This window comes from Myxocyprinus asiaticus, chromosome 10 (genome assembly GCF_019703515.2).
Source record: "Myxocyprinus asiaticus isolate MX2 ecotype Aquarium Trade chromosome 10, UBuf_Myxa_2, whole genome shotgun sequence".
NCBI lineage: Eukaryota > Metazoa > Chordata > Actinopteri > Cypriniformes > Catostomidae > Myxocyprinus > Myxocyprinus asiaticus.
This window is the reverse complement of record NC_059353.1, coordinates 28590316-28612596: the sequence shown is the minus strand read 5'-3', so window position 1 is coordinate 28612596 and position 22281 is coordinate 28590316. Positions and strand designations below refer to the sequence as shown.

Below are 22281 nucleotides of genomic sequence, written 5' to 3'. Positions count from 1 at the left end.
CGCTCTGCCGCTGCTATATAGCTCTCTAAAAATAGCTCACCTTTCACTGCCATTTACGACCCGATTGACAACTGTCACGAGCCAATCGCGCTATAATATTCCAATTTGGACCCTCCTCTTTGGCCATTTAAGCGACGCCTTCCTTGCACGCCAGTGAGATCATCAACTCTAGTTGCCTTATATGGTCACGCACGGAATTGATTGACAACAAGCCACTCCCCCCTCAGCTCCCTCGGCTTCTTCTCGCTCGCGAGACAGCGCGAACCCAGCAACTTTCCTTGGTGATCAGCGGCATTCAAGAGAAAGGCTACCTGGAATTTATAGCGCAAAAGAGCTAGAGCAATCGGGCAATGCGGAAATAGGTGGACAGTTCATGTCACCGAGTTTGCATCCCTCTCCCAGGCTGAGGATCTGAGAGCTCGCAGGGATTGCAATTAAGTGACAACTATTTCCCCCCCACCCCCTTCCTTTTTATTATTGCGCTCTTGTATTCCTAAGATTACCTACTGTAAAGTACACTTCACGGAAGATTTGAAGAATTCATTTGCTTTCTCTGTTTTTGACCCTGGGCTAAGAAAGAAAGAAAAAACACACTTGGGGATCAAAGCAAGTTGCTTTCTTTTTTGCGAGCATCAACATGGACGTGTTGGCGAATTACAGTATTTTTCAGGAACTTCAGCTTGTGCATGACACGGGCTACTTCTCGGCGATGCCGTCGCTGGAGGAGAACTGGCAGCAGGTGAGAGATAGAGTTTGTGCATGCTAGTTAGTTGCACTGCAGATTTCATAAATAAGGCGTGTGTTTGTGCGCACATGGATCTTATGGAGACATTTACAACTTTACTGAAAGCGTGCGCAGATAAGAGATGCCTAAACACGCTGGCTTTCTTCTGCAAATGATTCCTCTTACTGGCTCTTACAACCATCTCAATGATGCAAGTTTTTTTTTTTTTTTTTTTTTTTTTTTTTTCTGCTTTCATATTGAAGTCATTAGCAATGCTCGTGGATAAAACCATTTTTTATGTGATTATTTCTTTCTTTTTCTTATTTTTTTCTTTTTTTTTTCTATACTGTAAGAAATAGTTTTATAATATGCTTTAAATAATGAAAAAGGAATACTTAAGATAGGTGCCACTGACAGAATCAGATGTGTTTATTTACATACCAAGATTTGATTCATGTGTATGCTTAGCCTACACTTCTTGTAATTAACTAATTTGTGATTTATTAAGGCGCACATAATTTGGTTAGAGAAAACATGCGCTTGACTAACAATAAGCGACTTGTCATTAAATAATGCATTTGCATCTGTCAGATTACTTCGTGTATTTCAACCCGACGATATGCAGTCCCCGATCGTCATGTATTATGTATTACCTCCGCCGCGAGGGTGCGCGCGTGAGGACAGAGCGGACGTGAGGAAGATGCATCCAAAAAATCAATCTCTCCTTCTGAGCAAAGCTGGTGTACTTATGTGTGATAATTTGCTGGTTTTTAAGGGGGTAAAAGTAATCTCTGATAATATTGGTGTTTTACATGTTTATGATATGTAGTATATTCTCTACGTTATCAACACACTTCAATCGTAGGCGAGAATGTCGCTTTTTGTTTTGTTTTTTAAACAGACGCGCATTGACACGTACCTGTGCCAGGGTCACGTTTTAAAGTGTGGTTATTTATAAAAGCAATGTAAACCAGGAGATTGCATCCATCGTGTTGTTGGACAGCAACTGGTTTTCTAGTTGCAGATTAAAATAATAGGGATTTGGACATGCTGTAAATTAATGCCTAGATTTATGATTTGGGAGCTACGATAAGAAGGACTTGTGTTAATAGATGTGCGACGCACGCCTCTGCGCGCACGCACAGACTGTGTTCAGCTCATTGCAATTCCATGTGCTCAACTGCAGGGAAATGCAGCGAGTGGTTATTTATCGCTGGTGTGTGAACCTGAAACAGACTAGCACTTAAGCCGATACTTCTAAACCAACACAGAGATTATCTGGTCAGAATGCAAATACATGCACATTGGCACTAGTATAAAAGGAAAATGCAGGTCTGGCGATATCATCTCAGTGCTTAGAACATTAGGTCTGGTTCATCTGCTAATTCTGGTTTTAATGAATGCATCATGGTCATATCAAACAATGGGTTAAGCTGGTGTTCATTCTCGACATCATGGTGAACTGGCAGTCCAAGTACACATTGGATTGCAGTTTTGCCTGCTGTTTTACATTTATTTGGCCAAGTGTGAGAGAAAACCCAAGAGAAAGTGAGAGAGCTGTTATTTATTTATTTATTTTATTTTACTTTTGATTGCTTACTACTCTTTTACGTAAAATTCTGAGACAGAGGTAAGATTGGTTTACTGGCCTTGGAGTGATTGAAAAGAAATAAGCTCATGTGAGATTGTGCAACCTGCAGATGTGTTTTTACACCACTGGCAAAGACAACAGACAGTCTAAGCTAGCATCAGTTGAGGAGAGGGACAATCACATGGAATGGGAAAAAATAAAAGTCAGACTTGATGGCAAGAAAGTAAGTATTGCCTTGAAAAAAAGAGAAAAGGCCTTGCTCAGAAGAAAGTTGAAGATGATTAAAATGAGTGAATGAAAAAAAAAAAAAAAAGCTTTTTACCATGAGTGACATCACAGTTAAAGCTTGATGCTTTTACAGGTTGGGATGGTTTGAAAGAGTAGCCCTAGATCTGACAGTGGAAGGTAAACAGCACCATTTGAGCAGGAGACAAGACGGATAGCTGTGTTCGGCCCCTTGCGAGTGGAGCATGAATCAGCCCTTAATGGATGCGATATTGGCGAATTGAGTTTCAGAGCTCAGGCCGTGACCAGGGATGGGGCGAATTGGCCGCGGAGGGGAGGGTGAATGAGGTGATGTTCTTGGGGATGACGAGAGGTTGTCTGCCAAACCGCAATGAAGTCTTCTCAGGGCCCAACTTGCACCGCACCCATTCCCCACAAGGGACAACGGACGCTGGCACCATCTCTCCCAACTTGAACAAAGATGCTATTTCTCACTGTCAATAAGAGCCTGAGAAGAGAACACAGAGGAAAAGACAAAACGGGCGGCACGCTGTAATCACAGCTCGCCAACCTTTCTTGGGGCAGAGAAGGGAGGTATTATTTCGCCAGTGACCCACAAGCGAGGTTAATTCAAAGAGCGGCTGTTTGTGCAACAACAGAGCCCCTGTTGCCCCCCTCCCTTGAGCAGTACCACCCATTACGACTCTCAGAGCTCCTCACTGGAGGTTGGAAGAGCAGGTGGAGTGGCCTGGGAAATGAGACTGAGGCAGTAAACAACACCATTAGAGGCAGTCAAGGCAGCCTGGCCAATTAGAATGGATCACCTAAGAAACGGATTGGGGGGCTGAGTCTGTTTGTCTCAATCTATCCATCTGTCCTCCATCAGCCAGTGTGCCACATGGGCCTTTGTTGGTGTGTAGTTCTCTGACAGGGCTTTTTTTGGGCCACAGTGAAAATGGGTCACTTTCTGTGTCTACCAAACCTGGCACACCTGTCCTTACAGTGCTCTTGTCTTTTTTCTTTTTTTTTTTCATTCAAGTTGTTCTATCAATAGTTTTTGTTGCATATCCTTAGGGGTTGAGAAATCGAATGTAACATGTAGTAAACTTATACTCTCAAGACTGGCAGCTGGAGGGCAGACGACTGACCCACAGAAACACATCACAGTCAGTAGAACTGGAACACGTCTGAGCAGGGTCGTGTAAGCCCCAGAGAGATCTTAGGCGAAGGCAGTGCAGCTCTCAAATGTTGATCCCGGTCTGTCCCAGAGAAGCCCAGTTTGACAAGATAATGAATCACACTGCTTGCATATTCTGTGCTGTGAGTTTTTACATTTCACAGCCCAGTAACTTTGAGAAACAAAGGTGTGGATAGTTGGGTCAGTAGGAGAAGGCTGGGGTAGAGGCAGTATATGTACAAGAGACCATTAAAAATATATTTCCATTGAGTCTGCCTAGTGTTCCAAAGGCCCATGGAGGCTCCACAATTGACCACAGGAGTCCACCACCCTCACTAGCTAACCCTTTTACTTTCATTCTAATTTCCACAATGTAGCCAATAGACCAGGCAGTTGGCCTGCTTTTGCTTTCTTTATATCCTTTTTCATGTTCCTTCACTGTCCACACTGAACTCGCTCCAGCTGAAGGCAATCAAGCTTTCTCTTGGCCGCAAACACTGAAATGTGCATTATGTAATACTCTACAGAACACAGCTGCTTTCTCACAGTATATCTTCTGACAGCTCAGAGAATTCCCAAACCCCTTCTTTGGTCTCATTTTGCGATTGGGGAACCTCCTGGAAACCAAGGTGATGGGCAAACTTCATTACCAAGTTTCAACACAGAGTTAATAGCACCATGATTAGGGATGCATTTTACGATACCTGCCGTTTTTAACCAGATCGGGTATCGGTCCGACGAGCCCAATCTAAATCCGAAACTGTGTGTTAGTCATGGTCGTTACAGTCAAGCTCCAAAAATGGAATAAAAGAACCATAAAAGCACCATTAAAGTAGTCCATATGAATCGTGTATTTTATTTCAAGTCTCCTGAAGACATACGATAGCTTTGTGGATCTCAAAAGGCTGTGTTTAATAAATAAATATATAGTCTGCATGCGCAGCGCGCTTCAGTAAATAAGCAGTGCTCTGTTGTGTCACACACACATAGCTTGCGCAGGCTCATGACATGCTGCTGTTTTTAGCTCTCAGAGCGGCACACAATATGTCAGCGCTCCACATGAACAACATTCATGTAGATGTTCAGTAGTTTGGTTAGCTTATAACACGCTTATAACATGCATGTAGATGCTCAGTAGTTTGGTTCACTTATAACATGCATTGAGATCGGATCAGGAGGAGCAATTCACTAGATTTTTAATGAAAAGCATATTAAACTATTGTGAACTATGCCACAAACAGAAACTCTATGATCACTGTTTCCCTGGAATGTTCCATCAAAATAAAAGCCCTAGGGCTTTAAAGTTAAGAAACTGTGACTGAAATACATTACTATTGTATAATAAAATTCTAATATTTATTATGATTACTGTTGTTGTTATTATTAACACTAATCATATTTATTATTATTATTATTAACAAAAAAGAGGTTCAGATACAAGTTGGAAAAAAAGAGAAGTGGCTTCTTTTATACTGAAGACATTCACTGGAATGACCATTCATTTTGCTGCAGCACTATCCATTAGACTATTCTGAAAAAGTTTTTTCTTAATAGGCTACACATATTTTATGTAATCGTTTTTTTTTTTGTTTGTTTGTTTGTTTTTTTCTCTCTCTCTATTTTATAATTAAATAATGTGTAGTTAGATGTTTTTTGCCTCTTGACATATAAAAGAGTACCCCCGATCAGGAAAAAAAACAACACTGGTTTTGGAGCAGGATCTGTATCGGCCAATACTGAGAGTTCAGGTATCGGAATTGGATCGTGAGAGAAAAAATGGTATCGGTGCATTCCTAACCAAGATGGCTTCAGAGACCAAGATACTATACTAAGGTACTTAGCATACACAAGAAACATACGTATGGGTTCGGGCAAAGATGGTTCCTTGTATTGCCTCAAAGCCTTGTGCTGCGTTTTAGATTCAACATACAAACTTTTTCCAGTGGTGGTGTCCTCACTTGATGACCTTACATTGAAGGAAACACCTTGACATTTTATCTCAAACCGGTCCCTCTATGAAGTGATAACAGGTTTCTCAGCACATGTTGATGCTCAGGCATGTGTTAAAATATAAGGCCTCCCACTTAAAGATAAATAAGTGGTCACAAATGTTATCTTATCCATATATACAGTGCATCTGTGGAGGCTTAATTACACTGACAACTCCTGTCCCTCCTTTAGCTTTGACCTTAATTGCCCCTGCTGAACCAGACTCCATTAGTCACAATGGCAGTGCTATATACTGTTGACCCACAATGGAAAGTGCTTGTCACTCTTTCTAATCCTATTAGTGAGTTACAATTTATTTGAACTTTTTACAACTTTATTGACCTCTTGTAAGCTGTTTGGTTCCTTTTGGATCATTGATTGACCTGTACAATGGCAGGGATCAGCGTACAGGCAACACACGAGTCAACTCCTACGGTATGTTGGTTTCAATGTGACATCATAAACAAGCCCATTGTTCTGGTTATTTCCTGTTACACTAAAAAAAATTTTTTTACTCAGTATTTTGGTCTTGTTTCTCAGTAAAAATATGTAAACATTCTTACCTGTTTTCAGATACAAAATACATCTCCAGAACCAAAATGACATAAGATATTGAGTCTGTTCCAAACTTATTTTTTGCAGTGTAGTGACTGGACAGATCAAAATAAAGCACTGTCTAGATTTTCTGGACAGTTTGAATAACTGTAAAGTCATCGTCTGAGATTACAACAGAAGTGTCTACTTATTCTTTTGATTCAGATTGAATGTGGTGTGTGCACTGGTTGAAAGCCAGTAACTGCAGCAAAAGCAAGGCTGAGTTTCTCTATCGGAGCCCCAGACACAGTGGATCAGTCAGCCCCCAGACAGCTGACAGTAATTAGGCAGTAGTGAGGTGCAGCAGGGTCTTTCATGTATAGGGCTGAACCAGGTCTCTCTTTGAAGTAGGGACCTTTCAGTCACACTCTGCTGTTAAATTTGAGTAAGGCTCAGACTACAGCGTTTGCACAGGCTGCTTCTGATGCAACCCAGCAATTTTATGTTGACATATAGAATTCCATCTCTTTGTTTAAAACAGCTGTAAACACAAGCTTACACAACAGGTCTGGGCAACCTGATAAACAACTAGCTGTGACAAAAATAGAGGAAACAAGGCAATTCTCATCTCAATGATAATTCAGAGATTTTAGTTATTATCCGTTTTTAAGTGAAATGGCTTTCACAAGATAATTAGCATCTGAAGCACAATCTTAGCTCTCCCTCATATACACTATGTGCTAGGTTTACCAAATATATTTCACCATGATATTTGGCAATTGCACTATAATTTATTCTGAGTGCTAGAGGTAGATCAAAGATTACATCAAACTGGCAGTTGGTAGGATTTTGAACAGTCAAACAAAGGTTTGTGAAATGAGAAACTGAGGATAATTGGCATCTCCAGAGAAAACGAGCTGAACAAAGTGCTGAAAAATCTCTAAAAATGCATTTTCATATATAATGTCATATTTAAACAAACACTTGTTGCCTTTATATGTTTTTTGTTTTTAATTAATGGTAGTATGGGATGTTTTTTGTGTTAAAATTTCTCCCTTTAAAATTTCATGAGAGAAGAAACCGTCAGAATTCGTATTTATTATGCAAACGTAGCCAGGTAATTTTAAAGAAGTGAGGAACCGAGTATGATAACAAGAGTGCAATAGTGAAGAATGTCCATGTAAAGGAAATATACCAGACTCTTATAAGCTGGAGTAGTTGAATATTAAGCTTGTGTGACTGCATTTAAAGAAATCACTGTAGTTTCAGTCAAGCTTATATATCCCTGACCAGCCAAAACCAATATATTAATAATGACATCATACATGAAAATGTACTGTATATACTAATGTTATAGATTAGTAATGATGGGACGAGAAATGCTGATTTGCTGAGGCTTTTGCATAAATATTCACTGATGATGTTAAACTCCCTGTCCATTTCCAGCAAGGCAGAAGGGGCCAGTCCTAATTCTGAATTCAGAGTTCACATCATCAGCACTGAAAGTGATCTCGCTCTTGATTGGAAGTACAAACAGGCCACACAAGCACTGAAGCACTAATGTGTCATGCTTATCTTCACTGAGAGTGTTCATTGTTAGCCTACAATTGTCACATACATTATATAGCTGGGGGCACAAGGAAACGTGTTCACATACTGTATACTGCCTGAAGAACTGCAGATGATTCACAGGGTGCATTTGATTCACAGAATGCCACTGATACACAATACAATCCAGAAATCGTAGAAATGTTATTGCAGGAATCTTTCCTATTGTTTTTGAGTTAAAAGGTTATGGTTCGTGCTAAATTAAACAGACCTACCCTCATCCACCATTTGTCAGGGTTCAGCCACTTATTTTGGTTGTGTTTTTTTAATTTTTTTTTTATTTTATTTATTTATCACACATTATACATTTGCACATATACAGTGAAATTCTTTTTTTCACATATCCCACTTAAGCTGGGGTCAGAGTTTTTATTGTCTTTGTGGCTGAGCTCTGACACTCATGTTTAATATCTTGTATAGTCTGTGTCTTGTGTGAACATGGCTTGACTTATTGGCATTGTCATGCGTACTCTTGTCTTGTTTGTTGGCATCAGTGCATTGCACTTATGTCATCCTTGTAGCATGCATTTGTGTCAGTTGTTTGTGTCAATCTCTCGCGATCTCGGGTGCGCTTCACGTTGGGCTCGCTTTGCGTTGCGCGTCCGGGTTGCCATCCGTCTTCATGTTGTTCTGAGGTTTGGCCGCTTATGTCTCCGGTGCCTGTTTATTTGTGGCTGAACTCTCGCACAGATGTCCCATCTCGTTTTTTCGCCTGTTACATGCATCACATGGTATTTGCTTCACGGTGTACGCTCAGGTTTTGTCTAGTATGAGAGTGCATGGCATCGTTTGTTGGCGTTGCCGTGCATTCTCTTGTCTCATCTGTCGTTTGGCATGAGTGCATGTTTCCTTGTAGTTTCTGGCGATATGCGCTCGTGTCATTCTTGTGTTTGTGTCTGTGAGAGCGCGTGGCTTTTTTTTGGTTCCATATTGCCACGTGTCTCTCAGTCTTGCCTCATACCCCGCCTCCTTGTCTGCATATTATTAGTTAATTTGTTTCACCTGCCTTCCTTGTTAACTCGTTTGATTTCTCTCCTTATATTATCTCCTCTTGTATGCTGTCCTGTGCTGGATTGTTTCATTTGCTCCTGTCATCATGTGCTTGTGTTTTCTGTCTGCCTTCCCTGTCAAGTTCAAGAAATTCAAGTGTTATTCTAGTTTGGATTTGTTTTTCTTCTTTCTCCATCATGAGAGTTTTTGGTTATGTTAGTTTTCTGTTTATTATTATTATTATTATTATTATTATTATTATTATCTTCTCCCCTTTTCTCCCCAATTTGGAATGCCCAGTTCCCAATGCGCTCTAAGCCCTCGTGGTGGCATAGTGACTTGCCTCAATCCGGGTGGCGGAGGACAAATCTCAGTTGCTTCCGCATCTGAGACAGTCAATCCGCACATCTTATGACGTGGCTTGATGAGTTGTGCATCCACTCACAACTCACCATGCGCCCCACCGAGAGCGAGAACCACACATTGTAGCGACCACGAGGAGGTTACCCCATGTGACTCTACCCTCCCTAGCAACCGGGCCAATTTGGTTGCTTAGGAGACCTGGCTGGAGTCACTCAGCATGCCCTGGATTTGAACTCGCAACTCCAGGGGTGATTTTTCTGTTTATTTAAAAAAAGATCATTGTTGCCAATCTGCGTTTTGGTCATTCTCTCAACACCACGTACCGTGACACCCTTTCAGTTTGCAGACAGGGAGCGACATGCTAATTATCCCCATGCCTGCGAGTGATTGCTGATGGAGGTGGTCTTGTTATTTAGGGATCAAGAGCTTTTCTGGGGCCATGATTGAGGATCTGGTGGATGGTGGGGACGGTGAGGGTCATTTGTCTGCCTGCTTCTCAAGAATCTATCAACCTATGGAGTAGAGAAGCAGCACAGGGATAGACAGAGAGAGTAAAAGATAAGAGAAAGATGTGTGTTTGGAATGCATCTTTATGCATGAGCCCTCTCGATGGAGAGGCAGTTTAGCCACTCAAGGATTTGATTAACAGGCCAAGAGGAACCAGCCATTTTTCTCTAAGTGCAAGTGCACACACGCGCATACAAACTCAGACTAACAGCTTGATGATCTCTTTCACACACCCCTGAAAATACAGAAAATTGGAAATCAATACTTCCTTATTGCAAATGGTACCTCAACACTGTTTGAGAATGAGCTACTCAGTATTCTGCAAAAGTATGTTACATAAACCAAGAGGGCATATGAATAATAAATAAATGCATTTTGTGTATTACTAACCAGCTATAAGTAGCCCTGCATACTGCCATGGTAGAGATAAAGAAATGGAGAGAAGCAAGACAGAGGAAAGTGCGAGAGAGGAAGGCAGAGGAGGGATTCATGTGAAGAGGTGAAGGATGTCTCTCATGTTTATTCAAGTGCTCCTGAGGAGGGGAGGGGTGCTGACATTTCCACACTCTCTCTAGCCTCTGTTTGGCCTTCTGGAAATTCCCTGCTCGGACACAGTCCAGATGGGAATGTGAATAAGGCATATCCAAGACTGCTGTCAGATTGTCTAAATGTTTATATGTTGCAGATAGCCTATGAAATTGTTTGAAATCACAGCACTTAAAGTACATGACTTACTCTTGCATGTAAATCTCAAGGTAACACTTTACAATAAGTTTCTATATGTTAACAATTAAATCTATTAGGTATCATGAGCAACTGTAAGAATAAACAATATCTTTTATACAGCATTTATTAATCATGGTTAATGTTAATTTACTAAAATACAGCTGTTAATTGTTAGTTTATAATGAATTATGTAATGTTTACAAACTCACTGAGCACTTTATTAGGAACACTGATAAAGATGCTTTATCAGTATACAATAAGATGCTTTATTGGTATTCTTTAGGCGCTACATGAAGCAACTCCTGAGGCAGTGCAATATTTAACTTAAAACAACTTTCCATGTAATGCTGGCTGTGTTCTTTTACAAACTGCTTAATGTCATACGAATAAATAATTAGGAACACTATGGTCCAAATAAACTGCCAGACATAGTCTTCTGCTTTTGTAGCCCATCCGCCTCAAGGTTTGGCGTGTATTCTGCTCACTGCAATTGTACAGAGTGGTTATCTGAGTTACCATAGCCTTTCTGTCAGCTCGAACCAGTCTGGCCATTCTCCGTTGACCTCTATCAGCAAGGCATTTCCATCCACAGAACTGCCGCTCACTGGATGTTTTTTGTTTTTGCACCATTCTGAGTAAACTCTAGAGACTGTTGTGCTTGAAAATACCAGGAGATCAGTAGTTACAGAAATACTCAAACCAGCCCGTCTGGCACCAACAATCATGCCACGGTCAAAATCATTGAGATCAAATGTTTTCCACCATTCTGATGGTTGACGTGAACATTAACTGAAGTTCCTGACCAGTATCTGCTTGATTTTATGCATTGCACTGCTGCCACATGATTGGCTGATCAGGTAATCACATGAATAAGTAGGTGTACAGGTGTGTACAGTAAATGAAGTGCTCAGTGTGTGTATACAACTTAATTAAAAAAAATTATAAGTATTCTGAATGTTGAAATTAAGATTAACAATTGCTTTAAAAGTATTGTTTATTGTCAGTTCATGTTAACTAACGTAGTTAACAAATACAACCTTATTGTAAAATGTTACCAAAAAAACAATATCTTTCCATCACTTTCAAATAATCAATGTCAATACTGTTTACATGCTGAGATTGTAGCAACAGTATTCCTCCAGAATTGCAATCCAATTCCTCTAGAGGAATCTGGAGTCTTTTGTTTAATAGAGATTGTGATTTCAGATTGTACTTCAGGGTGGCAAGCAGCTCAGGTCTGGATCACCCAACACCTGTTGTCAAGCTGCCAAACAGGAGTGGTGAGCTCATTGTTTGTTTTGGTGATGGTGACATACAATGAATAATACCCATTCAAATACAGTGACCTACAACAGTTGCCTTTAGGGCATGTTTTGTGACTTAAAGAAAACCTTAAAACAACTCCATGTGAAATGAGGGATTTAAGACACATTGACTTGGCTAGTTAAGAATGGGATGTTAACTAAACTGGGATTGTTTACAAAAAATAGCAGGGTTTGTTTTAGATGTATTATGTAAATATATTAGCCTAATTATTATGCCCCATTTGCTTTTTGATCTGGACTGAACTGTATCCTTTTGGATGGTTTTTAATGTGTAGAGTGTAGAGCGTTTGTGTTTATATATTTGCATGTCATCTGTGTCTCTGTCTCCTGTGGCCACATGCCCTGGCATCACTCCAGACTCCTGTTGTGCCAGACCAGTTTCACTATGCTTGCTCATTTCCACTTGCTCATTTTTTCTCTCTCTCTCTCTCTCTCTCTCTCTCTCTCTCTCTCTCTCTCTCTCTCTCTCTCTCTCTCTCTCTCTCTCTCTCTCCTTTTCTCCCATACTCTAAAGGCCCCTCTCATATGACATGACTTCTTTATACTATGCACTGAACTCAATGGTGCGAAATTTGCCGCTTAAGCGTTATGTTGCTTACAGTCAAACGTAGTAACTTAAAGTTCAAACAATTTTAACTTTGGCCCTCTTTGCCACTGACCTTTTGAAGTTCAGCCAGTGATTACAGTTTCAATCACATAGGCCTAACATTACATGACCTGGGAAAATCAAAAGATTCTGTACATACAGTATTTAGATACATCATTAGGCATATCATTACATTCAGAGAACAACCATTATATTATACACATTATATATTCTATGCAAATTAAAGGGATTGTTCACTCAAAAATTAAATTCTTATAATTTACTCATTCTGTTTCAAACCCGTATGACTTTCTGTCACTTTCTTGACACTATTGGCTGTACTTTCATGTGGAGGTAAAAGTAGTGTATAATGTTTGTGTTGAGAGATGCGTTGACATCATGACACGAGTCATGTGAAAGGACTCTAAAACTGCAGGCATGATTGGTGAATATCACCCTTGCAAAGCCCTCCACCTAACAAACAGCTCTGCTCAGTAATTACATGGGAAGAACATAAAAAGGGCAGATGCCCACCTGGTACCCAGACACAGTACCGGTATGTGTACAACCTGGCGGTGTGGAAGACTGTACAAGCCTGGCACTTTGCTCCAATAAGAAGAGAAGCATCACTCAAACACACTTTGAGTTGACTTTAAGCAGGATGAGTTAGCAAATGTTGGCGGTTTTGCTTTTCGAAAGCTAGTTTCTAAATGTGGCGCTAAAGGGTGTAGGGATGCCGCGGTTATGAGATTTTCACGGTTAGATTACCGTCTGAGACAAATTTTAAAAGTGGTTAACCGGTTTTACAATTATTTGCAGATTAGCACTGATGCAAAAAATGCATATCATATCACAACTGAACGTCTTAGTGGACATATTTCTGGGGGATATTTGGACGCTAAGGGCAGCCCTATGATAAGGAAACTGATAAATACACAAAAAATATATAGGAGGTGTGTAATAAGGGAAGCTCCAATCTAGGGCACAACACCACTTATGTGCATCCCGAGCTCAGTGATGTGCTAATGTAACCGGAGTGCTTCAAAAGTGTACGTGTAAGATTTTTGTGGGTGCGCAACATGTAGTTTACAACATCCAACAGTTTTTTTCTTCTGCAACAGTTTAGTAAAGCAATCCATTGTCTGTCAGACACCCCAACATAAAGAATCGGCAACAGACACCATAAAAATACTGTCCACAACACCTTACAAATAAACCTGTGGACTATGCATAATAACTGGAAAATTGCATACAGCAGGCAATTTAAAGTCCGACTAAAATTGACATTTATTTTTTAATATGGTGAATATACACAAGCAATGCTTTAAATAATGAGGATGATTTAAGACACAACTTTTCAAAGTTTACTCGCTGATAGTAACTACACGCAATGCACCGTGCGTTGTCAGCACGCTTAAACATTACAAAGTTGCATCTTTTAATTCATCACTTTAAAATCATCACAGCAAAAAATTATTAAACTTACTAGTTTGTTGTTGGACAACTAGTCGAGTATCCTGTCCCATTTGTAGATTGTTTATCTTTCTGTGACTTCTGTCTGCATTTTTTACACCTGTCGTGTTCAGTCAGTTAGTTAAATGCTCCCAAACAGCCACTTTTTTGGTGGATATGAGTCTGGTAGATCGGATTCCTCTTTTATATTTTAGAGTTTGAGTGTAGCCCCAGTTTCACGTGAATTGAAAGTTCATGTTCAGCCCGCGACTCCTGGTCATCAAGCACCACTCGGCCACCGTCTGTCACCATAGCTACAGCTCCAGTACCTACACATTCACAAGAGTTTTTCACATTTAGTCTTACAAAATCTTATGAATAACACTTTTATATTATATATTTATTCATTATATATAATATTATTGCCATGTGTAAATAAAGCATTTCACGGGTTTTAACCGTTGATCCTAAATTCTTACGGTTAAATTAACCTTGACATATATAATCACGGTTAATAGTAAAACCGCATAATCACGGCATCCCTAAAAGGGTGTCCATGCGGCTTCTGGCACTAACCACTCCCTCCTCATCCGCTGCCAACTCGGTGGAGGAAACCAAGCCCTTGTTTACCAATGGGGTTCTCCACTACTCCCCACTGCAGACCTGCCTTTGCTTCCCCTCTTCCCCAAACATCACTACTGCCACATGGACAACTGCCAACATCCTCCCCATTTATCAACCAAACAGCCTTACTGTTACAGTTACTGTAGTTACAGCCACTGGTGATGGCTGCTAAGCTGGGACAAGCACCATATTGCTTTGTTTTAAGCCTTTTATTTTAGGCCGAACAGACCCTCTGTAAATTGTGCCATGTGCCATACTGTATGCCTGATATAGCTCTGGCTGAGAATCTACAGGCACTGCTGTCTCCCTTTCTGGCAATTATGATTTGCTCTGCTGTGAGACCCACCTGTTTAACATTGCTGGCATGCTCCACTTTTCCATCAAACACAAATGAAGTCCAATTCATATCACAGAATCACTGATAGGAAAAATAATCTTTTTCATCTTAAAAAGAGTTATAGTGAGATCTTACTTTATGTTGAGCAGCAGAATCTGGAGCTGCCCTACAAACATAATCTCCCCAAAACATCCACACTAAACTATAAATGCACTTTTGTCCTGAAGGTTGTGCTCTGCGAGTCCTGCTGGGGGCTTTTGGGAAGGAGATAGAACAAGCGTGCTGCTCTTAGTCCTTCTAGTTTGTTATGGCTCTGTTAAATGGGTCATCTGCTGAGGATTGGCGACCTTGGAGTACTTGTCCTGCTTATTGGGACATTCAGTTTCCTTTGCACAGAAACAGAGACCCACTTTCCAATATTTGCACCCAACTCTCAAGTCTTTATCATCTTGACATAATTTAGCCTTTACAAAAATGAGACAACTGCACTATTCATTTTCTTGGTGTTTCTGCAGTGTTATTGTGTTCTTTTAGCACCATTTGCTCGAAGCACCTGTCTGGTATGACAGCACTCTCACCATCACCGTGAAAGCTGTGGAATCAGGGTACAAAAATGACAGCATTTGCAAGGTGTATGCAGTCAAGATAGCTAAGAGTTTTGGAACACAAGTCTGCCTTCTCTGAAGGGGAGGATGAGCCAGTGTACAGCTATGTGGGTCGGCTGCTATTTTAATCTGTGATGTTGCTGGGAATACCTGGGGGAATAGCCAGGCTCTGTTGGAATGGGGGCTTGTCTGTGCGCCAGTGCCAGTTTGTGTGTGTGTGTGCTGAAATGTAAATGCATAGGTAAGTGCATAGGTAAGCGCACATTTCAGAATGGTTGTTTAAAGATTTGTTTTAGTATGTGTCTACACAGCGACCCTCCACTTTAAGACATGCCTTCTGGGTACCTCTTTTATCCTCTTAGGTTTAGTGGAGCAAGCAGTGTGTGTGTTCTTTTAAGCAAGGGCCACTGCACTGAGCAAACCCAGCAGAGACTAGACGACTCTCTGCACCCCCTCGACAAGACTTCTCTGCACACATGTGCGCATCATGCTGACACTTGCACTCTTTCACCACCCTCCCCCTCAGGCAATCCTCAGACAGGCCAACAGCTCAATTCTACATTTTGAGTGCCTGTGACTCATCTCGTGCTCTATGATATTCAGGATGAGATCACCCACTTTGTCAGATGCAATGTGCTAAATGCACCCGACTGCACTCTAGATTCCAGTAAAATTATGAGGTAATGCATGCGATCCATCACAGAGTCACTACCTCGTCCTAGCAACTATGCTGTCATTGCTTTTGTGACCTTGTGATAATCAGGGGAAATGACAGAGAGGGCTGAGGAATTTTGGCAAGGTGTATTGCCGAAGCTCCCGCACGGGGCCCCCTGTGGTGCAAACAGGTGTGATGGCAGCAGGGGCACCTGCCGTTCAGCTATCCCACCCCAGCTGTGAGCATTGTGGCTTCAAAAAGCCAAACTCTTGAGTGAGCTCGGCAGCTCCAGAGAGGGAAAACTTGCATCAGAGTTCGACGCAGTCAAGCGCAACTTTAGATGCCCACATTCAGCATGCACACTTGGCAAAAGTCTCCCTCTACGCAGCTTCCATTGTAGTCGGGAATTAATAGACTGCAAAAACATTCATCAAGTCCCAGTTAGGTTTCCTTCTCTGTCACCGTAGCAGCCTTGTCAGATGCTGGTAATTGGGATCAAAGTGCCATCACAGTAAAAAGCTGTGTGGGAGTGAGTCAGATGGGGCGGGCCCTCGCCGTCTCAGGTGACCTCACTCTTGGCCCAGCTGCTCCAGAGTAGAGGGAGGAGGTGGGGGATGAGGTCATTCTTTCGCTGGGAGTGTGTGGGCAGGATTTGCGTAGGTGTCTTTGTGTGCGTGTATGCATGTGCATGAGATTTTTGAGTCTACATTTTTGAAGGTGACACTGATATAACATGAATCTTTGCCGAGATTCGTGATCGATAAACAGTATATTGGTTCTAAGACCTCTATTGTTTAACAAAGCGTACAACACTGGTCTCACTCAAACAGAGGAATTTCACCCAGACATAGTCTTGTCATCACTAAGAATCGCCAGCTAGTGGTCTGTGGTTTTATGTAAAAAAGCTTTTATGCATCAGCTCATGATCAAATACTCCCTCCCACTTCGCCCACATCACTCCATTTATGGCTGACTGGTAGAGTGGCAGGGCTTTGTGTCTGTTGTTAGAGAGATGAGCTGGGCTGAAAGCCACGTGGAGAAAACAGGACAGCCCAGAAAGATTGAGACTTCACAACACAGCAGCGGCTCCTGACTACTTATTCTAAGCATGTACTGGAGCAGTATCCGATCATTGGAGATATCGGTGAAGCAAACATCTGATTTGAGGTGTCTATGACACACGTACACTTTTTGCCAGTGTTTTAACAGTTACATGAGGCTATTGTTTCATTGTAGATTCTCATGTTCACGTCAACAATTAATAATCCTTGAAGTTCCAGACATCTAGATCAACAAAGGCTGAGAGATTGCTTTTGCTATTTTTTTATTTCAGTAGTCAAAGCCCTAACTCGCTACTCAAGATAGACAACATCCTCATCACTCTGACTTATATTCTTGCGAAGCCTTCAGCAAGTAGCAAAACTGTGATTTCTGTAAATAGGCCCAGAGCCAGGCTTTCAAAAACAGAATTTGTGATTACCTTGCTCTCACATATAAGCAGAATGGAATGGAGACTAGAAAAGAGCAAAGGAGTTTGTTGTCCCATTAAATACCAGTTGTGCAGAGTGTGTGTAATTACCACACTGCAGGATAATTATAAAGAGGACAGATGCAGGGATGAAAAAGCCATTTACGTGCACTTAAGTGAGTGATGGCAATTAACTGGGATGTCTATACTGGCACTGAGAAATTGGGCTGGAAATCCTCACAGTCAGTTATCACACAAACCAGAAACGGTCAGCCTTCTCCTATCTCTTGGAGGTGAGCCTTGCGAACAGGCTCGAGCAAGTTGTTTAATTTTTTAAGCGGCTTTGCTAATCTGCATTCTTCATTTTGTTTTGGAGCCTTTCGTGCGTGAAAAATCCCTGCAGCACAAAGACTGGTAGGGCAGCTGCCGGATTGGGAGGGGGTCTTGAATTCCTGTTATCATAACTGCCTTTGTCCATCACTGCAGCCTGATCCAGTAGCTAAGTTGGAGATTGGACAGGTTACCATATCCATGCCCCTCAGGGTAGCGTGCTCACACTAGTCCACACTGACTCTGGCCAGAATATTTGTCCGGGCCGATCTTTTTATATGTGCTTATCAGCACGATTGCAGACAGAGCACGAAGGCCTAGTGGGGTTACATAACTTCTCTCTGCTCCAAGTCAAGGCACAGTCATAGCATTTTCATCAAGGCATGGACCACTGTATCCCACGTATGCAATTTCCTTTTCCATTTCCTTTCAGCTGGCTGGCCGAGTCATCATGCCTGCTACTCGCATGGGACAGGAAGCTCAGATACGTGTAGTGTGTTTCCTCTCTGTGAGGGCTCCATGTCAATTGTTGTCGCATTCTCCCTGATGCTCTCATCCTGTGGTTTAGTACAAAGAATCACCCAGGGTTATGTATAGCACGAGGAAACACTGTTGACCAAACAGTAGCCATACCGGTTTTAAGGTTTCAAGCTATGAATTAGGGATGACAAAAGTACAGGTACTTTGGAATGAAGTCCATACCTAAATAAAAACAAAAATTATGATACCAGTCTTTCTACAGTACTGGTAGTATAGGTTATGGATCAATTCTTACTGAAAGTGCAGCTGCTTTCAAACACTATTATGTGTGCTAATGCTCTGTGACGAGCAATCAATGCACTTTAAAAAATAATAATAAAAAAAAAATATCACAACAATATTGACAAGAAAAAGAGTGAACCACTCACTCTTAGCTATAATATTAATGTGTATTATAATATATATTAATGATGTGTATATTGGCATTGAAATTCATGTAGTATATCTAATAATCATGCAGTGATGACTGCTAGTAATTCAAGTAGCCTAGTTTAATTTTACATTTGATTACTCTTTTCACTTTCTGATGGGTAACTGAAGACTTTTTACTGCTGATAGATACCTAAAAGAACTGAAAGAAATTCATTCTATTGTTTTAATTGAAATTTGTTGATATTTCCATTAATTTTAGACTATAAAGGAGTGCGTTCTAATAAGACATATATAAAACTATTAAAAAATATTCATTTTTGCTGTGGTATTGAAATTGGTATCAAGAATCGTAAAACAACACTGATAAAATAAAATAAAAATATTTAAGCATATTTTATTTTTACATTTTTTTCCTTTTTCTCCCAATTTGGAATGGCCAGTTCCCAATGTGCTTTTAAGTCCTCGTGGTTGTGTAGTGATTTGTCTCAGTCTGGGTGGTGGAGGAAGAATCCCAGTTGCATCCGTGTCTGAGACCGTCAACCCGTGCATCTTATCACGTGGCTTGTTGAGTGTGCTGCCATGGAGACATAGCACGTGTGGCGGCTTCACGCCATCCACTGTGGCAACCACGCTCAACTCACCACATACCCCACTGTTAACGAACCACATTATAGTGATCACGAGGAGGTTACCCCAAGTGACTCTACCCTCCCTAGCAACCAGGCCAATTCAGTTGCTTAGGAGACCTGGCTGGAGTCACTCAGCACGCCCTGGGATTTGAACTAGCAAGCTCCAGGGGTGGTAGCCAGCGTCTTTACCACTAAGCTACCCAGGCCCCTATTTAAGCATATTTTTAAGATTTACACATTTCAATTTCATAACAAAATTCCATCAAATGGAACAGAAATTTTTAGCAAAATTAAATAAATATAACTTTAAATATTAAGGTTTGTTTATTTTATTTTTTTAAAAATTACTCAAATCAATTTGATAGAATTTAAAAAAAAAAACATTCAAATGAATGCATCTTAAAATTATATATTTTTTTGAGTGTATTGATATTGACTACAGAAATGTTGGTATTGTGACAACCCTACTGTGAGCACATTGAGGTGACTACAGTGAATTGCAACATCTAAAGAACCTGTACTGTATTTAACAGTACTGCTATTGCATCTTATTTAGCAAAGAAGAACAGTCCATTAATCAGAGAGTCCCTACTACGGACTCTAAGGCCATTGAATAAGATTGGCCTCTTCACTTCTCCCCTGCACTTCCTTGTCGAGATGGGCAGTTCCCATGGTTTTAATACCACACAGCAGAAAAGAGAAAGCAGAGAAGCCTGACTGATAGTCCCCACAGTGGGATAGGGGTAATGAGCACACCTTCTGAGTCCTTGGCTGGGGCTCCATACTGCAGAGTGAGGCAGACAATGTAAAGAGGGCTAACACAGTGAACCTTAAGGTCCCTGGTATCTGAAGCAATTGCAGTGACATAACAGAACAGAACACTACCCTTTCACATCAGTGCTAGAGTTGTCAAACCAGGCTAATTTTAGCTTCTCTCCATGTGGCTTCCCGCTTGTAATGCATAGTGCACAAGTGCTGAGGGAGGCCCAGAAAGACTGAGGGAAATGTAAGTAGATCTCAAGTACTCAAACATTTAGCATTATCCTACTTAAGTCTGCTTAATAATTATAACAAATACTAGGGATGCACATATAGTTTAGAATATCTTTACATTATTGTGTGGAACTAATTGGGAGTACTCTTTAATATGTAAAGAAAAACAAACCTCTAACTACACATTATTTCAATATAAATTTATAGCTTATTAAGAAACACTTTATTATTAACTAGTATACTGGATAATGTAGCAGCAAAATTAACAGTAATTCCAGTCTTCAAGTCTTCAGTAGAAAAGAAACAAGTGTTTTGTTTTTTTTGTTTTTTTAATGTTTCAACTTGCATCTGGACTTTAAAGGATTGAGATCTCTTTTTTGTTCAATTTAGTTGTAAGACATCAGTCCACTTTTCATTTACACATTTATTTTTTGAAACCCATTCAACTTAAATATTGTTATAAACTGTAAACAAATACTAATGATGAAAATAATAATAATAATAATAATAATAATAATAATAATAATAAATTGTTATTATTATTATTATTATTATTATTGACTTAATTTTAATTTTAAATACAACAGTAATATTTAAATCGTGCAATTTTTAAACCCTCACGATTTTATTTTGACATTCTAAACTCTCCAGGAAGTCCTGTATGTGTCTGTTTGTAGGCAAGTTCACAGTAGTTTAATTAGCTTTTTATTCAAATTCTCAACCTCCGGTGCCATTCTAAATGCATATTACAAGTGAACCGAACTATTGAGCATCTACATCTGAGATGTCGTTCTTGAGAAGCGCTCAAATACTGCGCACCGCGTGAAGGCTAAAAATAGCCGCGAGTGTGTGTGTAAACAGAGCAGCACCATTCACTAACGCGCTGGCACTGCGCGTGCATTTTATATATTTACTTATTAAACACAGCCATTTGTGATTCACAGAGCTACTGCACATCTTCAAGTGGCTTTGAATAAAATTCATGAGTCATATGAACTGCTTTAATGGTGTTTTAATGGTTCTTTTATGTCATTTTTGGAGCTTGACAGTCACGAACATGACTAACACACAGTATCGGATTTGGATCGGGCTCGTCGGACTGATACCCGATCCGTCTAAAAGCTTCAGTATCGGAGCCGATACTGATCCAGATACATCCCTAACAAATACATAGATTAAGACTATTGTAGTCCAGTAATATGCACAACTGAAACTCAATCAGCTTCCCTTGAGAAGTCTTGCTTTTAATATGAGGTCGGTGTGACCTGATATGTCAAAGTTATTTAACAAGCAGAATCTTTGACAGAACTTCAAACACATTGCTGGATTTTAGCTGGGCACAGACAGCCTAGTGGTGAGACTTCTTAACCGTTCCACAATCCACCATTCCATCTTGGTGAAATAAAGACTCCTCTTTATGCCTCCTAGGATTATGGACCTTTACAGATGCCTGATAATGGCACTGCAGCTGAAACTGACTCCCTCTGAGAACTTGGCCTATTAGTCATGTTTCTCTGTTACAGTATGGTAACTGGAGCCCTATATAATACCCAGAGGTCCATGTATCTTATGAAACAAAACACCCTCCAGCTCAGCCCCCCACTTCCAGCTCGCTACTTGACTGCCAGCTCCCTTTTGTTTCCTCCTGTTCTTCCTCTTGTTCTGTTTTGTTTCCATTTGTTGTACCCCCCCCCATGCATTCTCTTTGCATTGAGTAATGAAGAATAGCCTCTCATCCAGCACATTAGGACCCCCCCCCCCCCCCCCAATCACTACTATCCCTTTCTTAGGCTCCCAATCTTATAACAAGCTGTTAACCCCATTTAAAAATGTCCCCTTTCAATCGGCTTGTGACGGGGAATAATCCTGCCCGAGCGGTTTAATGAAAATCACTGTATCCTGATTAGATTACCCCAGTGCCACCAGCCAGT

The 22281-nt window shown here is 40.7% G+C and overlaps 1 protein-coding gene across 1 annotated transcript in view; it reads left to right on the top strand.

The window, feature by feature from the left end:
* Positions 1–235: 235 nt before the first annotated feature.
* Positions 236–22281, top strand: part of klf7b (Kruppel-like factor 7b) — a 62043-nt gene continuing 39997 nt past the window's right edge. The window contains exon 1 of the mRNA XM_051708750.1: positions 236–739. Coding sequence (XP_051564710.1) covers positions 638–739 — 102 coding nt within the window. The 5' untranslated portion in view covers positions 236–637. The remainder of the gene's footprint in view (positions 740–22281) is intronic.